At 44.6% G+C, this 21,791-nt stretch overlaps 1 protein-coding gene across 3 annotated transcripts in view; it reads left to right on the top strand.

Annotated features, from left to right (window-relative positions):
* Positions 1 to 1,315: 1,315 nt before the first annotated feature.
* ASXL2 (ASXL transcriptional regulator 2) overlaps positions 1,316 to 21,791 on the top strand; it is a 123,828-nt gene continuing 103,352 nt past the window's right edge. For 2 of the 3 annotated variants that reach the window (XM_061990271.1, XM_061990273.1), the window contains exon 1: positions 1,316 to 1,566. In XM_061990271.1, coding sequence (XP_061846255.1) covers positions 1,510 to 1,566 — 57 coding nt within the window. In that variant the 5' untranslated portion in view covers positions 1,316 to 1,509. The remainder of the gene's footprint in view (positions 1,567 to 21,791) is intronic. The other variant, XM_061990275.1, reaches the window with a different exon arrangement.

The following is a 21,791-nucleotide window of genomic DNA, read 5'->3' on the forward strand; positions in this document are numbered from 1 at the left end:
CTATTCCATGGTATAATTCTGCTGTGCCTAGAATCTGCTGATAGAACATCTCTGCATCAGTGGGTTCTCACATCAGAGGTGCAACTTAAACACTGTTCTGCTCAGAAACGATTTTTGAACTGCTAAATGACCATCTGGAGCAGAGTTCAAACGAGCAGGGTGTCCTATGAGTTTCCAATAGGGCTCCTCCCGCTGAGTCCTGAGGTTTGGACTGGACCACCTCACTTTTTTTGAATTCGGTAGTAAGTTGTAAAGGACACTTGGTCACTGGACCAAATTTCTGTAGCTTTTGTAGCCAGGTACAAGATTCTTGCCCAAGATGGCTGGATGGTGTTCTGAAAGGCTGCTGTTGGGAGTTGAGCACAAACCTCACCATAGATTGGGAACATTAGGGGAGCATCCAGAGTTATAATTAACAGCATGCTGAGCTTTTGAAACATGCACACGCTGTGGTTTTAATAAAATTATTGTTATTATCTGATTGCTTAAGTCATTCATAAAACCGATGACATACGGCCAACTATACCTAAGTAAATGATACCAGAGGATGGGGACAGTTGGGGTAAGATGGTAGCACCAGAGGGAAGGGAAGGGAATGCACAGCTAGGTGGTAGCAAGCAGTGAGGGGTTGGACATGAGAAGCTGGATGAGCAGTGGCGGATGAGTGGCAGAACTTGGAGGTCTTGGGGTGGAAGGTGAGGCAGGTGTTTGCTGAGGAGAGAGGCTCCATGGCTCCTGGCAGGCTGGAACAATGGTGGCACAAGGAGGGCTGGTGGCCACCCCATGGGGACTGCTGACTGGGTGCAGGGTATGTGTGTGGGGAGCAGCTAGTGACCACCCCGTGGTGACTGAGGACTGCGTACAGACACTGAGGTAGGCTGCTAGTAACTACGACAGCTGTGGGCCACCATGGCGCAGGTGACACGGGCTAAAGGAGCCGGAAGCCGCCAGTGGCAGCAGGGGGCGGGGAAAGAAGCTGTTGGCAGTTAATGGGAGGAGCGGTGGCGGAAACCATCGGTAGCAGCGGGGGAGGCGGCTGTGCTTCCGCGTACGGGGCGAGGACGGGGAACCAGCCCTGAGGAGCCGCCACCGCCGCCATGTTCCCCGCACCCCCCCGCCGCGAGGCGAGGGCCGTGCAGGGCTGGGAGACAAGACGCGGCCGCGCCGCGCCCTTTGGCAGCCGCCGCGGGGCGGGGCGGGGCGGGGCGGGCGGGGCGCGCATGCGCACGCGGGGGGCGGGGCTCTCGGCGCAGCGGCTCCTCCCCCCGCCCGTGGCCCGTACAGTAGGTGGAGTCACGCGGGCGGGGTCACATGACCGGGGCCCTTTACAGTAGGATCCCAATATGGCAGCGGCGGCGGGTGTAGGGGTTGTTGCGGTCGGGGCTGTCCGCACTTAGGGCTGCCGCCGCCGCCCGCTCCGGCTTCTCCCGCGACCTTCTCCGCCTCCCTTTCCGGGCGGGCGGAACTTTTAGGGTACCTCTGAGTCAGCTGTGCCCCGTCGCGTCCGACATGAGGGAGAAGGGCCGCAGGAAGAAGGGCAGGACCTGGGCAGAGGCCGCCCGGACGGTACGTGGGGCCTGCGGCCGCGGGGCGGGGGGGAAACCGGAGGTTGCAGGGGCGGGTCAGAGGCCTCCCGGCCGCTCCGGGTCATGTAGGCTTCCTTCTGCGGGGGGTGGCTGATTCCGTCTCGCTTGGCCTCGCTAGGAGCCCAGCGCGGCGGGCAGCCTTGATGGCGGGGGCGAGTGGGGGTGTCGGTGTAGGCCCGGCCGCTCTTTGCCTTTCAGGCAGCCGAGTAGGGTACCGTTGGGTCTGTGGCAGCTTTCTGCCCTCAACTTTGTTCTGGCACTGAGTAGTCACATAGGCATGTTTTTTGGGGCATTTATTTATTTATTTAGACATGACCTCCGGTTGCTTAATGTTTCTAAGGCAGAAATTTATGTGTGAAACTTTGTGGGGGAGGGATTACCTCTTCATATTTGCAAAATGCTGTAGTTACGGAAAATGTAAATAATATTTGCAAGCAAGTGATGTGCACAATGGTTTGTTGGGGTTTTTTCTTCCTATGAATTTTCTTCTCAATGAATTTCTGTCATATGCTGCAGAATTTGTTGCGGTAGGAGCTCGAATTTTCTCAGGTTAGGTAGCAAGTTGTGAATTCCAAAAGGAGAATTCAAGAGTCTTTGTTACTGTACCATTTTCAGGATGTACTTGGCAAAGTTTCTGTGTGGGACTAGGTGTGTTAGAGGGTGAATAGAAGAAATGGAGTGTTGAGTAGTGGGACAAGCACAAGAGGGGAAACTAAGCGAGCGCAACCTGCAGGAGATACAGAAGTGTTGAATTTTGGAAGTATAACTCACGCTTTGGAGAAAGATGTGTTTGCAGTGCAGATTTAAATCTGCCTAATGGAGAGGAGGAGGAGTTCAGGTTCTGTCATAACCATTCTGAAAGAGATATCTGTCAAAACAAGACTTGAGAAGTCTGACTGAAAAGCAAATGTGAATAGGCATTTGTGGCTGAGACTTCGAAGCACTGTTTTAATAAATAATGATTTATTTGGACCTTGTATTTACAGTTTGAAAGGCATCAAAATAGTTGCTCCTTTTTTTAGGAGATAGGATGCAGTTATCTATTTTAAGACTATAAGATACTATTCCCCAGGTGAATGCTTTGGCACTTCTGTGTATGTGATTTTTATGTATCTCTTATAAACAATTTGCTTTGAAAAAAAAGGAGTAACAAAATCTCTAGTGTGAAGTGGGACCAACTTTTTCAGCTTCTGTGTGCTGCTTTTCATCCACTGATCCCTTCCAGAATCCACTTAAAGGCTAAAATGCATGTTTAGAAAAGCTCCACTGAAAACTATCAGAACTGAAGGCTCCATATTACTCTGGGTTGCACACCTAGATTCATGGCAGAGGCAGCCAAAACTAGAGAAAAGATAAGTAAGAACTTGCCAAAACCTCAGTTTTGGCAAATATTTCTGTTTGTGTAGTCAGGGGGAATGTTAAAATAATCTGGTCCAACTCCAATCTTGAAAAAGTTTCCCTATGGTTTTTTGTTTGAACTAAAGTCTTTTCATTCTTGTCCTAGCTTGTGTGCTGGTGTTGGCCTCTCAGCTGCCTCTGGTTGAAGTTTGTAGGGTATATTATAAAATTGCGTTAGGAAATGTGGCAGTTCTTAAGTACCCTATTCTTCTGCTCCTGCAAGGTAACATTAAGCTTTCCTCAAGCTTGAGTACACCTTCCATTTTCTTTTCATCATAGTGTTGTATCTCCATGCTCTTTTGCAGAATTAGTTCAGTCTCCACATTCTCTGAGCTGAGTGACTGGGGGATGGTGAGTCCTGATAGGCACAGGTCAGCATGGAGCTGCAGCAGAAGGGACTTGAGTTTTGGTGGCATTTGTCTTGTAGACCTGCCAAACTGTCCTGCAGTGGTGGTCCCTAAACCGCGGCGTAAGTCCATCATAGTTGATGTTTTTGTTGCAGTTCTATCCCCCACTCTGCCTCCTCACTCGTTCTGTCATCTGGCTGCTGGTGCTTATGGGTAATTCAGGGAGCTAAGCTAGCAAATAAAGCCATTGTTATTATGGTGCATATCTGGATTTGTGCCAGTTTAGTCTTCTCAACCAAGTATTTCCTATTAGGTGTCCCCCAGTGCAGGGGAAGTGGTGGGATTGTGGAGAGGGAAGAGCACCAAGGTAGTATCTACTTGAACTAGCTTAATCAGTTGTAGCAGTTCAGTGTTAGCTGGAAACAAAATAGTGAGCAACAGAAGCATGGCCTTTCTGTTTGGACTTTGAGTACGTATGTGGATAAGGTGGATTTGGTAAGACTCAAGCTGTGCTTGCTCTTAAATATATGGGACTAGTAATTGGAGCAGAATTGCAGTGTGAAGTAAGGAAAGGGTGCCCTGCGCGGGCAGTGCGGTCAGGGAGGAAGTTACTGTTGATAAACAACCTTTTTCTTATTTCCTGGCTCATTCAGTAAATTTGCAGCTGCAGATAACTGTTAACTTGTGACTTTTCTTGGGACTATGGCTGGATGTCACTGCAGTTAAATTGCTTCATTAAGGTAGGAAACTGACATTACACAGTACCCAAGTTTAAGATAATGATACACAACTTTAGGATATATATGCTGTATATGTCTCTAAGCAGGAATGTGTTCTTCAGATACAGTGGTGGAGCAGCCAGTCTGCAGACACATACCAATGAGACAGTGTGTCTAAAGAAAAGAGATGATTTATCTATGCCGCTGAAGATTGGAATGAGCAGATTGCATCTCTGAACTTGAGTTTTAGGGCTTGTTTTCTGTCCTCAAGGCTGCCTTACAGGGTCTGTCTGGATCTATGCTGCTGAACCTTCCATCCTTCAAACCAGATGACTGTGGTCAAGCTGCCTTTGGCAGGCTGGCCTGTGCTAATTCTTGGTTCAGAATTCCTAATTCTGCTAAGACTGAGTTTGTAATCTCAGATACACATATCTGTGTCAGGGCCGTAACAGTGTGGACAGCCAGACTGGTGCTTGTACAGTGTCCTGCTGTGGCTGAGTTTAAAGTTATGTCTGTGGTGGTCCAGTGGTTATTGGAAAGCTGGGACTGGTGTCTGTGAAGCCAGTGCAGGCAGGTGACAATAAATATTCGGTGGTACTGGCTTCAGTCTGATTTGGGTAAACATCACCATTGTAGTATTGAAGTAATATTTGCAGTGGCAGTGGTTGAAGGGACCAAGTACCCTGTTGCAGTGGGACTTCAGTTACGTGGCAGTGAAGTTCTGCACTTTAATTGCTCAGGTCCCAAAGCTGTTGCTCTCTCTTGCTTATGTTTAAAATAGTTCATGTGTTGCAGCTTTCCAAAATGGACAAGGACCAGAGCACAGCCCAAAGCTCTGTGCATCTTCCTGCTGCCATCCTCTGCTCTGCTGTGCGATCGAGTATGGCAGCCAGTGGGCTATTGTGGTGTGTTAGTGGCCTGTTCAGATCCAGACAAGAAATCCCATTGCTGGACAGAAGCCCCAGATGGGCTGTCTTTGTGCTTTGTTTGTGTGGAGGAACACATTGACTATCACGTGCCAAATTTGAAGAAATTTGGTGTTTGTTTTTCATGGGAAGTCCCCACATGTGACCTGACAAAACAGTTTTCTGCTCTGCGGCCTTGGAGTACCATAACCTAGGGGCCATGCAACTGTGGGCTGGAAATGATCTCTGTAAATGCTCCTTGACCAGAATATCTAGGAACACGTAGTTCAGTCTTTCGTGCAGCCTGTTCGTGAGAGGAAGCTGCTGCAGCCGTGTTTTTTCCTGTGTGCTGATTTCCGACTGGATCAAACTGACTTAGGCTTGGGAAGGTGGGAATTCAGTGTGAGAATGCCCTTGGGAGAGCAGAGAGCCTGAATGTGTTGTGATGGACATCTCTGAAGGCATAGATGTCCAAGTCTGAGTACTTTCATGATGCTGTGCAGCTCTTGTGAGTGAACTCGGCTTCTCTGTTTCTGTAGGGGTTGGTTTGCATCACTTGTATCAACTGAAGAATTAAAATGAAAAGACGTGTGCTGTCTCTGAAACTGATAGCACAGAGGACACGATCTGATCTGCTGTTCGTTGGCCCATCTGCTTTGTCAAACAGAAGATAATGTGTAGTAAGGTCAAAAGGTGAAATGAAATAGCAAGCTTTGTTAGGAAAACAAATGGTGTATTTGTGCAAGTTGACTATTAAGGGTGTGCATTTTGTTAAGGTGCAGTTTTCCAGGAGGTAGTGGAATAAGGGGTCTGAGGGACACTATGCCCTCTGCTTACTATTGAAAAGTGTGTGCAGAAGAGAGGGTGAAAAGATCTGAACTATGCAAGTGTCCTACTTGTCTACAATTACCTGAGTCTAAACTTGAAAACTGCTAAGGTTCCAAGGCTGCTGCAAAAACATGCAGAATTTAAAGCGTTCTGTAAAGGATCAGTTGGAGGGACCAGTCAGACTAGTAGATGATGCTGTTATCTTTTACTACTCACTGTTTCAGTGAGAACTTTTAGTGTAGTATAGGTCATCAGAGCTGAATTGTGCCTGTGAATTGGTTTTTTGAGAGAAGAGTATTAGTTGATATAACAGGGTACAAAATACATCAGTCCTTCAGAGTTTTGATCACTCAATTGAGAAAAATCAGGAGGGTCATTTGGAGCACAGTAGGCCCTTCCTGGTGCGTCTGAGGACTGGCTTTTTGCTTTTTAGCAAGGTATTGAATGAGGTAAAACTGTAGAAGGTTAAATACTTAATTAAAACTTGTGAAATGAGCAAGCAGATGAAGCTGGTATGGCTTTTTGATGGGATTTGGGTTTTTTTAGGGGGAGGGATAAGTTTCAGGGCAGTGTTTATTGCCATATGTTAGGGTGTTGGGTAGGTTGAGTTTGTTTTATTCCGCATAATATTATCACAGCCTCTTTCCCTGTTCTCAGTCTGTGCCCAGGCAGAGGACCTGTTTCCAGTGAGGACAAGGAGTGTTGGCTGAGGTCGGTGTTCTGTCTGTTAAATGCTTTTGCAGAGACTTCTGTGGGTCAGATGTAGTGCAGTGGCTCTGCCTACAGCACGGTGGCTAGCCATTATGTGGTGTCCTTCTGCCATGTGACATACCTATGTGTCTACTGGCCAGGAAAACACCTTGGCTCTGTTTCTAGAGAAACATGCTCATGGATACACCTGACTGAAGAACAGTTGGTGCAAACTTTGTCATGTGTTACTAGGGAGCTGCATCTTTCATTGACCTCTTGGATGTATTTTTCCTGCATTCCGTTCAAGATATTTTCTTTTGAGGACTTTACAGTAAAGTCAGTAATTGCTCTGCAAATGTGAACTCTGATTTGTCCCAGCATAGGTTATGTCCTCTGATGTCTGCTTTTCTGGATGCTGGAATTTTTGTGAACTGAAAGTTGCTTTAAACTTGTCTGAGAGACAAATGGAGGTTTAAAAGATTGGTTCTAATGTGTAAATAGAATTTTGAGAGGATGAGATGGAAGATGTGACAGACTACAGAATCTGTGCTTTTTCCAATCACAATAACACAATGATTTGGTTTTCATTGTGAAAGTTAATCTCCCAAGTCCTGACCTATATTACTGCTTGGAACTCCAACCTCTTAACACACAGGGATTTTGATGCCTTTATTACACAAACTTTGCTGCTTTGATTGTGCTCACTCTGGCTGGAGTTGAGTAAGCTTGTTAGTCAGCTTTGTAGCTGATCTACGAGGTTGTCAATGTAATGCTGTGTGAAGATGTGCTTAATTTTATTAGGAGTAGTACAACTCTTTTTTTTTTTTTTTTTAAAGATATCTGTTGGGGCTGGCCCTTGCTTGATGGTAGTGAAGTCCATCTGTCCCAAAGCATCAGTGCATTGGGTAAAATGTTGGAAGTGTTATTTCATTGAATCCCAGAATGGTTTGGGTTGGACAGGACCTTAAAGTGTAACTCATTCTGACCGCTTGTTATGGGCAGGGATACCTTCTACAAGATTGAGTTGCTCCAAGCCCCATCCAGCCTTCCCTTGAACACTGACAAGGATGAGGCAGCCACAAACTCTTTGGGCAACCTGTGCCAGGGCCTTGCCACCCTCACAGCTGGGAAGAACTTCTTCCCGAGAGCTCATCTCATGGACAAAAGCTGGAACACAAAAGTTCAGTTTAAACTTAAGGAAAAACTACTGTAAGGGTGATGGAGCACTGCAACAAGCTGCCCAGAGAAGTTGTGGAGTCTCCTTCTCAGGAGGTATTTTTCAAAACCTACCTGGACATGTTCCTGAGTGATCTGATCTAGATGATCTTTAGAAGTCCCTTCCAATGCCTACCATTCTGTGATTCCTTGCTGTCAGTTTGGAGCCATCCCCCCTTATCCCGTCCCTCCAGGCACTTGCACAAAGTACTTCTTGGCTTTTCTTGTCAATGCCTTTAGGGACTGGAGGCTGCTGGACGGTCTTCCTGGAGCCTTCTGCAGGCTGAACACCCCCAACTCTCTCAGTCTGTCTCCACAGCAGAAGGGCTCCAGTCCTCACATCATCTGTGGCCTCTTCTGGGCTCATTCCAGCAGCTCTGTGTCCTTGTGCTGTTGGTGCCCAGAGCTGGAGGCAGCACTGCAGGGGGGTCTCCCCAGAGCAGATGGGCAAAATCCCCTCCCTTGCCCTGCTGCCCACGCTGCTGGGGATGCAGCCCAGGGCAGAGTTGGCTTTCTGGGCTGCCAGAGCATGTTGCTGGGTCGTGTTGAGCTTCTCATCCACCATCCCCCCCCAAATCCTTCTCTGCAGGGCTGCTCTCAGTTTCCCTCTTGCAGAGCAGGGTGGAGCAGACGTGCAAGCACCCAGCTCAGGGGTGCAACACAGAAGAGGAAACGGGAAGCAGTGGTGCCAGGTGGGGAATCCCCAGCAGCTGCAGAGCATCAGAGCCCTGCCTGTTAGTGCACCTCATGGCAAGTATAGAGCTGGAGGTTTGGACAACTGTTCACTTTATTCTGTGTTTCATGTGGGAAAAGTGCTACTGAAGGATCTCAATTATGTATTCTATATTACTTTTTTAAAAACAATAAATGCAGTTTAAGTATTAGTTTTAATACAGAGCTTAGATATACTTTTGCTTGGTCTCATTAATGTCATTATAGCATGGAAGGATTTACAAGTATCATGCAGTCTTCCGTGAGTTATCTTGTCTCTAAAGCTGCATAAGTATTGAAATGGCTTTTCTGCAAAAGCTGTGGTCTCCTTTAAATTCAACTGAGACATGTAGATGTGCAAGCATGTTGTGAGCATTTTCTGTGCAAGGTTTTTCCAAGTGAGAATGTTTGAGAACAGAAGCCAGTTTTGTTTCCCACGTATGGTCTTTGCAGCACCTGCAGAAGAGGGTTTAAATGAATCTAACCAGTGGGTGGTAACCAACACATTGCTTACTGTCCTAAAGAAATGGAAGACTCATCTCTTACTGAAATGTTTTTGTGTATCTTTTCTGCATTTTGTGCATTTACATTAATGAGTTAAGTGAGTGATAAAATCACCCTGTGGATGGAAGTTGGTGACAAGAAGCAGTCAACATCAGTGCAACATCTACTGCAGGGTTTTGCATCGGGGTGGCTCTGGTTTGACAGGACTGAACTTCATTAAGTTGGCTGAGGAGCTGGGGATGTTCAGCCAGGAGAAGAGGGGGCTGAAGGGAGACCTTCTCAATCTCAGCAACTTCCTGACAGGAGCTTGTAGCAGGGGCGCATGAGTGAGCTACAAGTGGCAGGACAAAGAAGAAACAGGCTCAAGTTACATCGGGGGATGTTTAGATTGGAGATGAGGAACAATTTCTTCCCCAAAGGATTGTGCAGACCTGGCCGAGGCTGCCCAGGGAGGTGATGGAGTCCCCATCCCTGGAGGGATTCCAAAGCCCTGTAGATAAGGGACGTGGTTTAGTGGTGGCCTTGGCAGTACTGGGTAGATGGTTGGACTTGAGGATCCAAAAGCTCTTTGCCAGCCTCAATGGTTCTGTGATTCTAGCTTCTACTGTCATCTATCACATACTGGATGTAATCTGAACTGAAAGATGCTCAGCTAAGTAGAATCCGTTGTCTTTGCTACTTGCTGCTCTGGAAAATGAGCTGAAGCACTCTAATTGGAGACAAGGGAGAGCCAGCAGGCTGACGACTGGAGTTAGCTCTAACAATGTAGATACGATGGGCATTGTTGTCCAAATGGGTCAATGCTGTATGAAGGCAGTCCTGTGGCTTCTTGATTCAACTTTGCAAGTGCATCCATTGCCTAAAATGTGTGTTAAAGCACCAGAAGCAGATGCTTGATGTATCTGTGTTTTGTTAGTTTTTTTTCTATGATTTTTCAGGTTTTTGCTTATATGGTTGCCTTAAACTGCTTGGAGGAGCAAAAATAAAGGGCCAAGAGCAGCCAAATATTTGGTCTAATTCTTCCGATATGTCTCAAATATCACTGCTGTAACCAGCTGTGGGATCTTCTCAGAGATCTGAATTCATGGCCTGAACGAAGCTGCTTGAGTAGAGCACTTCGGAAATACTTTCACTCTTATTGAATAGCCTTTCAGATGAAATGAGAGAAATAGAGTAGTCACGCCTGTCACGTTCTGTAAATGTTATGGAACTGCTTTACGGAGAAGTAGAGCTGTATTAATGTTGTGGGATTGTGTGAGATGAAAATTTGGAGGATTAAGCATGTGAGCTTGTCACTTGAGAGCTGTGGCAAGAAGGTGATACATTTATTTTGTTTTATTTTTTAAAAAAGAAAAATCTTCATTGATGCAGCCTTCACTCTGTTCTGATCCAGAGGCCCAAGGGTAGCAAGTGCTGTCTGACAGACTTGTGTTTGGAGAGCGCAGGAGAAGATGTAAGCTGTGAAACTTGCTTTTTGCAGGACACTGTGGATGCAGAAGGCTTGCACATGCTTGTGGAAATTTGATGCAAGTTACTAAATATCTGGAAACTTCTTTTATTTTGAAAGTCCCAAGTGGCATAGTGAATGGAAGAGCAGCCTCCTAGGATGTCAGGATGCTGGACAGTCCCGGAGAAGTCCATCAAGATCTGCTATGAGCCCATATGGATTGGTGCTTCAGTATTTCATTCACCTTCAGGCCACTGGAATAGTTTTCTGCTTTTCTGTTGAAATGAAATTTTTTTCCTGATGTGCCAAAGAAACTGACCAACATGATTATGAGTTGATTCTTCCTTCTCAAAGGGCTCTGGTGACTGGGGAAAGCTCCTCGTGAGTGTAGTAGGGAAAATGTCACACATCTTCAAAAGGGTGAGAAGGAGCATATGTGGAAGTAGACCTCATCATCTTTATTTGACTCTTTGGAAAGGCATGGATCAAATATTCTTGTAAACTGTATTCTTGTACATGTAGGAGAAGAATGTGTTTCTGGGGACAAACTCACACAGCTGGTGTGGATTTCCCCAAGATAAGCGGTTGCTGAACAAGACGATGAGGTGGCTGGCTCTGGGGAGGAGGACAGAGAAATTAATGTTTACTATGTCTTTGTCATAGCTATTTGTGTGATTTCCCCACCTTGTAAGTGTCCTTATGATCAAGCTGGTGAAACACAGGGATGGACAAGCAGGTGACAAGGTCAGTGCCACGCTAACTGGACAGCCAGACATCAAGGTCTGGCAGCCACATGGAAGTCCACCGACTACTGCAAGTCAACAGTGGCCCTCAGGTTTTGGTACTGAGTATGGTCCTGAGCTCCTGCACTATGTTGGTGTCTGGTTGTGTACAAAGGTTCCTGTTAAGATGGCCCAAACCTTGCCCTTGGGTCACAACCAACCCCAGGCACTGCTCCAGGCTGGGACAGAGGGGCTGGAAAGCTGCCCTCAGGGAAAGGGCCTGGGGGTTGGTGCCAGCAGCTGAAGATGAGGCAGCAGCATGCCCAGGTGGGCAAGAAGGCCAGTGGCACCCTGACTTGTATCAGCAGGCCCAGGGCAGTGGCCGTCCCCTGTGCTAGGCCCTGATGAGGCTGCAGCTCGAGTGCTGTGTTCAGTGTTGGGCCCCTCACTGCCAGAGGCACTGAGGGGCTGGAGCATGTCCAGAGCTGGAGAAGGGGCTGAACACAAGTCTACTAGGGAGAGGCTGAGGACCCTGGGGGTGTTCAGCCTAGAGAAGAGGAGCCTGTGGGGAGACCTTCTTGAGCAACTCCCTGACAGGGAATTGTGATGAGTTGGGGCTCAGTCTCTTCTCTCCAGCAGTGACGGGCAGGACAAGAGGAAGCAGGCTCAAATTGTCCCAGGGGAGGTTTAGATTGGAGATGAGGAAGAATTTTTTCTCTGAGAGGGTTGTCAGCCCCTGTCCCAGGCTGCCCAGGGAGCTGATGGAGTCCCCATCCCTGGAGCTATTGCAGAGCTGTGTAGCTGAAGTACTGGGAGACATGGGTTGGTGATGGGCTTGGCACTGTGAGGTCATTGGTTAGGCTTTAAGATCTTTTCCAACTGAAAATGATTCTATGATACTTATGTGAACTTTGTTTAAATTAAAGAAGCTTACCTTTTCTTTTTCTCTGAGATATATGAAACAAAAATCAGTGGCAGTGGGATTAGGATCTCTTTGCCAGCTCTCCAGTACCTTTTATATATGCTGTCTAGTATACTTTTATCTTCAGATGAATTTAACTGAAAGAACCTGAAAGCATAAGAGAGCTCAGTCAAACTAAGGCAAGAGCAGTATCTATTTGTAATGCTTTGGCCTGACCATACATTTTTTCCTTGCATATGGTCAATATTTTGATCACATGTGGTCCTGCTGTAGTTCCTTGTAAGAACATCTTCAGAAGTCCTTGCTTAAATGCATTTTTGTTGACTCTGGACTAAAATGATGTGACTACTGGTTACCTCGAACCATGAAGCCCTGCTGATGTCATTGCAGTGGTGAAACTTTGGGGCAGGAACTGAATTTCTGAACTTGTCTCTTTGAGGCAGACTAAAATTTTCTTTTCAAGAGCAGAAAATACTGCAATGCCATTGCTAGTAACTCTGTTCTCTGAAAAATGTTTTCAGTGGATTTATAGATCTTACACACCATCTTTCTTTCTAATAACTGCACTGGCTCTGCTGGAATCTGAGCTTAGTTACTTGTGTCTTGCTGGATTCTGAATTCAGAATTGATATGTTAAGATCATTTTGTAAAAATGTCTGTATTCTTTCTTCTGGAAAGTAATGCCATTTGTGTTCTACTGGTAAGAATCCTTTCTTCCCCACTTTCCATGGAGGCAAATTGGAATTTGCTCTTAAACCCCTCACAATATGCAACAATAAATATTATCACTTCTGACTTGCAGTTTGGCTGTTCAGAAGCTTTTTATGAGCTGAGTGTAAACTCTGTTCCAATATAGCATCCCCCTGAGATCAACAAAACCCATTTACTCTTCTTTTCCCATGAGCTTTCTGACACGTCTTGCACAAACAGAATGTGCTGGGGGATTCATGGCTGCTGAAGAGTCGTGGGAAGCTGATGTTTCTGGTGGTGGGGGCTTCTGCAGTCTAAAAAGACTTTAATAAGTGAATGGTCAGTAATACAGAGTATTGACTATGCTGATGCTGTTTCCCTGTGGCAGACAGTGGATGGTTCAGTAGAATCATATTGAAAATGACAGTTACTTATTAGTTAAGGGTGTTTTAAACTGAAAAAAAGGGAGGTTTAGATATTAGGAAGAAGCTCTTCCCTGTGTTGTGAGGCACTGGTACAGGTTGCCCAAAGAGGCCGTGCCTGCTTCATCCCTGGCAGTATGGAAGGGCAGGTTGGATGGGGCTTGGAGCAACCTGATCTGGTGGAAGGTGTCCCTGCCCATGATGAGTGGTTGGAATGAGATGAGCTTTAAGGTCCCTTCCAACCCCAACTAGTCTAGGGTTCAATGAAGCTTTTGGCAAACATGACAGATGATGCTTCACATGGATGGAATCTGTGTGCTGGAGCTGGAAGCACGAGCTGGGCTCTGTCACTGTCCATTCAGTGGCAGGAGTGCCATGTCCCCATACGTGAGGCCTTCACTCTGCTGTCATGTGGTTTGTACTAGGTCCGCTTCAGTTGACAGTGTTTAACTTGTCTCTGTCTTCAGCATTTCTTCCTTCTTACCAAGCCACCGTGGGCCTGAGTGAGTGCTGAGAAGGGCTCCTGTAGTGGTACCTTAAATGTATATGTAGTGTGTCATTTTGCTTTCTCCTGTATAAGCTTACTAAATATTACAGTACTTCTGGAAATACTGAATTTAACATTTACTTTGTCGTTAGGTAATGTGGACATACCTTTTCTGGTGGCAGAGGATCAGCAAATTACTTCTTAGGCATCTTGTCATGGAAATTAATTGGCACTATCTTGCCTTTTCCCAGCTGTGCCTGTTGATGTGTCAGCCAGATTGAATTGAGCTCTCCTTAAGTCAGATGCTGTCCTCACTGCCATGAACAAATCTGTGTTTCTTTCATGGTACTATTATACCATCACTTAAATTATCTTTCAGTAGCTAGTGCGCAAGAAAGCATGAAACACTTCTGGTGCAGATTTTGTGTGACTATCTGCCATTAGAGTAGTATGGTTTAAAGACTTCAACCAAGATCAAAGTCTTGATGAGCTAGATAATCTCTGATTTTTAAAGTATTAGTATATGTTATCCCTTGAAAAGTCTAGTTCTCCCTTATGTAAAATCTTTAAGATAGCTACAGATCTTCAGCATCTCTTTGCTTCACTCCTTGCAGCTATTTCTACCTGAACTTGCAGATCGTAGTTCATGGCAAAAGGTTAAACACCAGAGTGGTTCAGCAATGAATGGCAAAGAAAATTGGCTCATGTCAGCATTGTTATTGAAATAATGAGTTTATCCTTAAACAAGAAGATTTTCTTTCATGCCTGAACTTGGGTGATTTTTCTCCTACGAAATTAAGACCTGTTTTAGAAAGGCAGCTGAACACCCGCATCTTTGCTTTTGACCTTCTTGCTCTGGGAGATATGGTGAGTTAACCTGAAAATCACGTGGCAAAGACACACAGAGAGCCCTGGTTGTTAATCACAGAGTTTTAAAGGTTGGAAGGGACCTCAAAAGATCATCTAGTGCAACCCCCCTGCCAGAGCAGGACCACCTAGAGTATCAGTGGCTGTCTTAAATCTTTGAGTGCGACTTGAAACATGCTTAAAATGCTGTGTTTGCCTACTTTGCTTATGCTCAAACTGTTTTGCACACTTCTTCTGGAGGCTTTCAGCTGTTTGCTGTGCAAACAGAAATTCTGAAAAAAAAAAAAGTCCAACAAAGCTTTTGAATTGTAGATGAGCACTTAACTCCAGTAACAAACTGGTTTTATTCACACAGTTCTCTACAAATAGTGTACTTACCTTAGCCGAGCAGCTAATGTACCTCAAATACTGTTTATTTTCACGTTTCAGGCCACTGAGGCTTCCAGTCCATCTTTGACCTAATCTCTCCTCTAGGGACGTATACACCTAAATATTTTTCAGGCTGAAAAGGAAAGAATGAATGTTAAGGTTTCCTCTCTGGAAAAACAGGGTCCTCCAAAAGAGCTGTCCTGGTTCAATTACCTACCTTATATCTTCCGTGATTACTCAAATGTGGAAATCCAGTGGTTCCAGTTAGCCCTGACTTTCAGGGTCATCTCTTTATCTTCTCATTTTGTGGGTGTTTAACAAACTGGAGCTGCAGCACCTTTGCTGTCTTCTGCTCTATCTACATAGAAGTGAGTGATGGCTCTTTGTCGTCTTCTTGCCTTCTTTCCCTGTGGACTTCCCCCTGCTTGGCTGCTACAGTGAAATATTTTGAGATATTGGTGTCTTGCATGAAATCTGCTTATCCCTTTGTTTCTTTTGCTGAGAAACCCCTTGTACGTTCTGTCTTGTCTTTCTCTGCATTTCTGTTCCTTTGTTTTTTGTTTTGCCTGTAACTGGAAGAATGTAATGGAACCTCACAGTCCAAATAATGTCTTGTAGTTGTTTTTATCCTGATGCTGCCCTAAAATCCAAAAAGAAAATGTGGGGTCCTGGATGGCCTGCTAGTTCTGCACAAAGTGCTGGTGGGGAGTGAAGATTGGGAAAGATTTGTCTGATATAAGCGTGGGTAGAGAGCGTTGGTGTTTATATGCTGCCTGAACAGGAATACAGAGCAATGGAAATTGGTGGGGGGGAGATGCAGTTTCTTTATATAAACTGTACTCTTCATTTGGAAGCTTTGACTAGTGACTTGCACACTACATTCATGGACAGGAGTTGTGGAACAAGGAAGAAGCCATCTCCTGTGCTTACAGATTCAGAAGTTCACTGAACCTACTGTGCGCCTACATTTTTTTTCTAAGCTGTATTTAAACCTCTGCTTTATCTCAGTGCTTACCACTGCTGCTACGTAGGGTTGGGTGAAAAGCATTCCTGCAGCTTGCCTTCTCTACCAATGATGAAATGGATGAAATGAAATGCAAAGCCTTCTCTGCAGCATTTAAAACAAAAAAAATCCTGAGCGTAGTTCAGCAACATTAGCTCTCTCGTGGCTGGCGCTCCCAGGGAAGGTACAGGGTTGTGGTTTTTGGGGTAAGATAGACATGCCTGAGCACTGACTTCAGAGCAGCCGCCAAGGCTTTCTGCCAGGCAGCCTGAATACCTTGCCAACACTCAACTCTCTCATGGTAACAAGAGAGACTTTTACATTTCAGGATATATCAAGCTGTATTTGAATGAGATTGTGAGGAGCTGTAGGAACTTGAGAGATTTCTCTTCTGAAGAGAATATGAGCTAAAAGAACATCAACTTCAAGTGAAGGCCAGTAGTGTTCTCATTTCAGGTCAGTAGGCAACAAATTTCCCACGGTGTTGCTGCTTGAACTAATGTGAAAGCTGAAATAAGGGAGAACTCTTCTTTTTTTTTTTTTTTTCCCTTTTCCTGGCAGGAGTAAAAGGACCTAAAAGGTGATAACTGTTTTACTACAGGAAATAAGGTTGATAATCCTCTTCTGGCTCTAATTACCAGAGGACAAATTGTAGAGTTTGAAGTAGCATTGTCATTCTTCTGAGAATCTGATTTTTTTTTTTTAAACACTGTTAATTATTAGCTAACTATTAAAAGAAGGTGGAGTTCTTTAAGGCTTTTCTCATGGATGATAGTAAATATTACTCAATTGACTCTTTTCTGGTGATTGGTGCATTAAATAACCTTAGATATTATTAGTGCATGATGTTCATGGCTTTCTATATGTTTTTCTGTTGTAGATTTTCTTAAATACCTGTCCAGCAGAAACAGTCTGATGTCTTTTGTGAGTGTGGTTGCTAAAAGGCTTGCTATCACACCTGTGGAAACCAAGAGTGCAAATCAAGTTGATCTTTCCATATAATCCTTAATGTGAACTTGTTGACTTTCTGCATCATAGCACAGACACCCAAGGTCTAATGCACAGGGTAAAAATAGCTGCTGTGGATTTGGCTCACAGCGTGTTCCTTGCATTTGAGAAGCAGCCTGCGAATGTGTGTCTAAGATTTAATGGTGCTCTTGCATTCAAACCTTATTGCACCAAATGGTAAAACTTAAGGAGAAGTGTAGTATTTGAAGTAAAAGTTAACAAATCCATAAAACCATGCTAGGTAACTTGATGATTTTATCTGTAGCACATGTTATCATGAATGTTTATTGGTTACTTTCCTTTCTGGACTCTCCTTACCTCAGTTAGAAGGATGAACCTGGACAGATCCTGTGCTAGCACCCATGGGAGAGACAATGACCAGCTTCCTGCAAGCTCCAGGGTGGTATTTGCAAGTCAAAGACTGGTTTATGAGCTGTTCAAGCTACTGCAGCTGGCAGATGGGAAGGTGTGTGTCAAAGCTGCCCTTGCACTGGCCTCTTCTTCCAGTGCCACATTAGTGTGTGAAGCACTTGGCAAACCCAGTCACAAAGCTGTTCAGGGTTTGGGGCTTTTCCTTCCCAATTAAAAAAAGTAAAATTATTTTTAGCTCAGATTAAATCCCTGATCTTGTTTACTGCTTTGCCAGCACACGTGGTTGTGCAGCCCAGAGGAAGGGATATCTGCCAAAGGTGTTGGGACCATCTTTTAGCGTCAGTGTGGATGTTTCAGCTCTCAGCAGTTAGGACCATCAGTCATTTGAGACAAATATAGTTTCTTGGCAATAAGTAAAATAACTTGTCTAAGTGTAGTAGCTGGTCATGTTGGTTTCTACATGCTCATGTGGAGAGGGACTTGGGACTTCTGATGAGCAGCAATTTGCCCTGTGGACAAGAATGCCAATAGCATCCTGAGATGCATCAAGAAGGAAGAATGTGGGCAGCAGGTAGAGGGAGGTGGTTCTCCTGCTCTCCTCTGCCCTGGTGAGGCCTCATCTGGAGTCCTGTTTCCAGTTCTGGTCTCTCCAGCTCAAGAGATACAGGGAACTGCTGGAGAGAGGCCAACACAGTGCTACCAAGATGCTGAGGAGACTGGAACATCTGTATGAGGAGGAAAGGCTGTGGGACCTGGGGCTGTTCAGCCAGGAGAAGAGAAGGCTGAGTGGGGACCTCATCAATGCTGAGAAATCCCTAAAGGGTGGGTGTGGAGAGGATGGGGCCAGTGTTTGTTGTGTGGGAGCCAGTGCCAGGACAAGGGGTAATGGACGCAAGCTGGAACCCAGCAAGTGCCACTGGCACAGGGGGAGAAACTTGTTTGGTGTTGAGGTGAGGGGGCCCTGGTGGAGTCTCCTTCTCAGGAGGTTTCCCATCCCACCTGGATGTGTCCCTGTGCCCTCTGATTGAGGGGAACTTGCTTTAGCAGGGGGTTCGGTTGAATGATCTTTAAAGGTCCCTTTCAACCCCTATCATTCTGTGATTCTATACTTTCGCATATAAATAGTGGAAACTCCTCCTTGTGGACCTGATGTGCTGCCTGCTTGAAGCAAAGAACTGGCTTCAGTGTAGTGCTTTACCCTGTGTAGGATGGCTGTCTAGGGACTGTTTATTTTTGAGACTTCCTTGTTGGGCTGTGACACACAGGTTCTGAGACTCTGACCTCTTCAGTGTTTGCTCTCCAGGTGCTTTGGGGTTTTTTTCTTGTTGGTGACTGTTGACCTACACCACCTTGCTACCTGTCCCGTGCTTTCACTAATTAATTGTAGACAGTACTACAGGGCGTAAACTCAAATATTAATTTTGTTTCTACAAATACTTATTGGGAGCTTAAGACAATTCATACTTAAATGTATTTATTTGCAAAAATGGCAGCAATGTAGTGTTTTGCATCCAAATCCTGAGGTCTTGTGCTGTGTAGTGGAGCCAAAACAGACAACCAGAAGCAGTAATAGAGATGATCTCTTTTGGATTTTCCCCACAAAAATGTATGCTAGACATCAAACTTCAGATGTTTGAGGCTGATACAATCCTGTCAAGCTGCTTTGAAACTGTTCTCCACTTAAAGCTGAGCTTATCAGGCATCTGGGTGTGAGATTTGAAAGTTGATGGGAGCTCAGGGTAGTCTGCAGAATAGTCTTATTGTGTTTCAGTTGGACAGGTTTCTCACAGATGCATAAATGGTATATTTGAAGCAACACTTCCATTTTCTCTTGACCATATCCTTGAAATTAAACAGTTGCAATTTTGGTTAGTCTTAAATACTGTACGGTTTTATTCCATTAAACTGGCATTCAATGGAATAACATGGAATTGTCCCTTCTGTCTTGACCTCATTTCTACTTAAAACCTTGAATCGCATTTGGCTAATTGGATGAGTAGAAAAGATATTGCAATCTAGGTCAAGTCCTTCAGTCCCCCTCTTCACTCCTCTCATTACTGCTGGAGTAAAGTGGTATTTTGCATGTTGCCTCTGCCCAGCATGTTGCTCTGTAGTGACTGACTGAAAAGGAATTTCGCATACACTTTGGGTTTTTTATAGCTGACCCACTTCTCTGTAAAGGTTTGCATTGCATAAAGGGTATTTTTTGGTAAAGGAGGGCGTAAGGAAATTAGCAGCTATTGTTGGCTTCTCTAGCTGGGTTCCTTCTAGGAAGGATGGACAGGAGGTAAGAGATCCATGTTAGATATGAGGTTGAGATGTAACCTAGTGAGCAGCTATTACTGTCTGGCCCTCCAAAGCATGCAGAGGACTGAGCTCATAACTCTTCAAGTTGCTGCAGATTTGTGGCTTTTATGAAGTTTAAATTCTATTTCCAGGAAGAGGCCCAAGTTTAAGCTGTAATTACATTTACAGCATGAAACTGTCCAATTTTAATTCCTTCTTTTACATAAAATGGAATAATCAACAGCAAGAATTCCAGCGTGTTTTTTAACCAAAGCTTGCTGAAAACATTAATGGAGTAAGGTGCTTTTTCATACCCACTCTTGGAGAATTTCTTGCCTAAACCTTGATGGACAAATTGCTGTAAAAAATCCTAAACCAAACACCCCAACCACTTTAAGCACAAGTTTCCTATTGGCATGGTCTGCTACTGTAGTTACATGGGCAGAACTTACTCTGATCACTTAGAGCTTTCTTAAATTGGAGAGTACAGCCAACTCTGACTTCTGGCAAAGGATGAACTATAAAAGAAAACTTAACTGGATCACCCAGTAGGAGTATTTTTTTTTGCTGGACAGGACTAGGGGGAGGGGAAGTCTTTTTTAAAATTTCCTTAACAAGGGTTTCAGCTCCTGTATTCATGAATGATTCATTGCAGCCTTCTAAGGAGCTGCTTGCCTGTGGTGTAAACTGCATTTTAGTGAGGTGCATGCTAATTTGGTGCCCTGAGAATGCTCTGAAGCTGTTAACTAGCCATGAACCTTGGTATTTGAGAATGGAGGTGCTGATTAGTTTATGTGATAAACAAAGTGGATTCCTTGTCATAATGTTCATCCTTCTTTGTCCATTAATCAGCACTAGACTTTCAGTTTTGCCCAGCAATTGCAAACTGTCCCAAAGATCTGGTGTTGAAACTGGTAGGAGCTGGTTCCTAATGTCAGCTGCTGGACAGTGTTCAAAGCCTTGTTTCCAACTTATAGTTTCTAACAGTGTATTTTAGTTTTCTATTAGCTTGTTTCATTTTGGTATTTGAATATGGAAAGATGACGACGTAATGGGGACACACTGATGACTTGCTGGTGTGGTTTTTTGGGATGGGGGGAAAAGGTCATGTGCTGCTTCCACAAAACTTAATATGGATGCTGTTAGTATTTCTGAGACTTAAGTGTTTCTGTTTTGTCAGTAAAGTAACAGGCTATAATGAGAAGTGTAGAAATTCTTTGTACAGAAGTGTTGAAAGCTGAGCTGAATTGAGAGAATTCTATTCTTCTAACTTTTGAGAGCCACAAATAGCGAAGCACGGCATTGAGGGTATTAAAAGGCAAGGAGTAAGACTTTCTGACAAACAAGATAGAAATGATTTTGCCAGAATTGCTTTTTTTGCTTTACTGTTCCTGCTAGCAGAGGGTCAGATTCCCAGATGCTGTGGTTCTATTCTCAGTGAAATTTAGAGGCTTGCAATGTGAAAGAAGAAACAGGTTAATTGGGAACAGTGGATTGACTCTATCAGGTTTAGCCTAATTCCAATCCCATGATGTTAGAGAGGAGTGAATGGGATGTTGGCATTGGGAGTGCTTGACTACAGCAAATTCCCTGTGTCATGGCAGTGAAGCAGTGGTGCTGTGGCACTTGACTGCAGTGCTGGTGATTTAGATGCAGTTGAGTGACACAGATACCTTTTCTTAAATTTCACTGAACTATTGGATATACTAATCATGAAAGAGAATTGATGTGGGAGTAGGGCTACTTGGCAGAACTTTCTGCAAGCAATGCACCACGTAGGTCTAAACATTGGCTAATGCAACATAAGATGAAGACATCCCCATCTCTCTTAGTCTCTTTCCACAGCAGAAGGGCTCCAGCCCCTGCATCATTTCCAGAGCCTCTTCTGAACTCAATCCAGCAGCTCCTTATCAAGTGATGTGTTTGAGTATTTCACTGGAAAGAAGTGTCTTATTGCTAATGGTTTGGTCCTATATGGATTGTTATGTGATGTATTGAAATGTCAGGGAGCAGACCAGTTCATAGCTACATGATGGTTCAGCTTTCTGGATGGAAATCCCCACTAACTGGAGCTTTGTTCCTGTTGAGCAGGTAGAACTGAGAGTAGGTGGAACAGCGAAGGGGAAGAACAGTGGTGGGCTTAGTTATTTTCCATCTTTTGTTAATACAAGGAGGTTCACTGTGGTGTCTTTAAGATCTGAAGGAAAAGTAATTTTACTTTTTCTAGTAAGAAGCTATAGGAGAATGATGAATATAAGGAACCATAAAACTAATCTATTTAGAAAGAATCTAG

Source organism: Colius striatus, chromosome 2 (assembly GCF_028858725.1).
Source record: "Colius striatus isolate bColStr4 chromosome 2, bColStr4.1.hap1, whole genome shotgun sequence".
Lineage (NCBI taxonomy): Eukaryota > Metazoa > Chordata > Aves > Coliiformes > Coliidae > Colius > Colius striatus.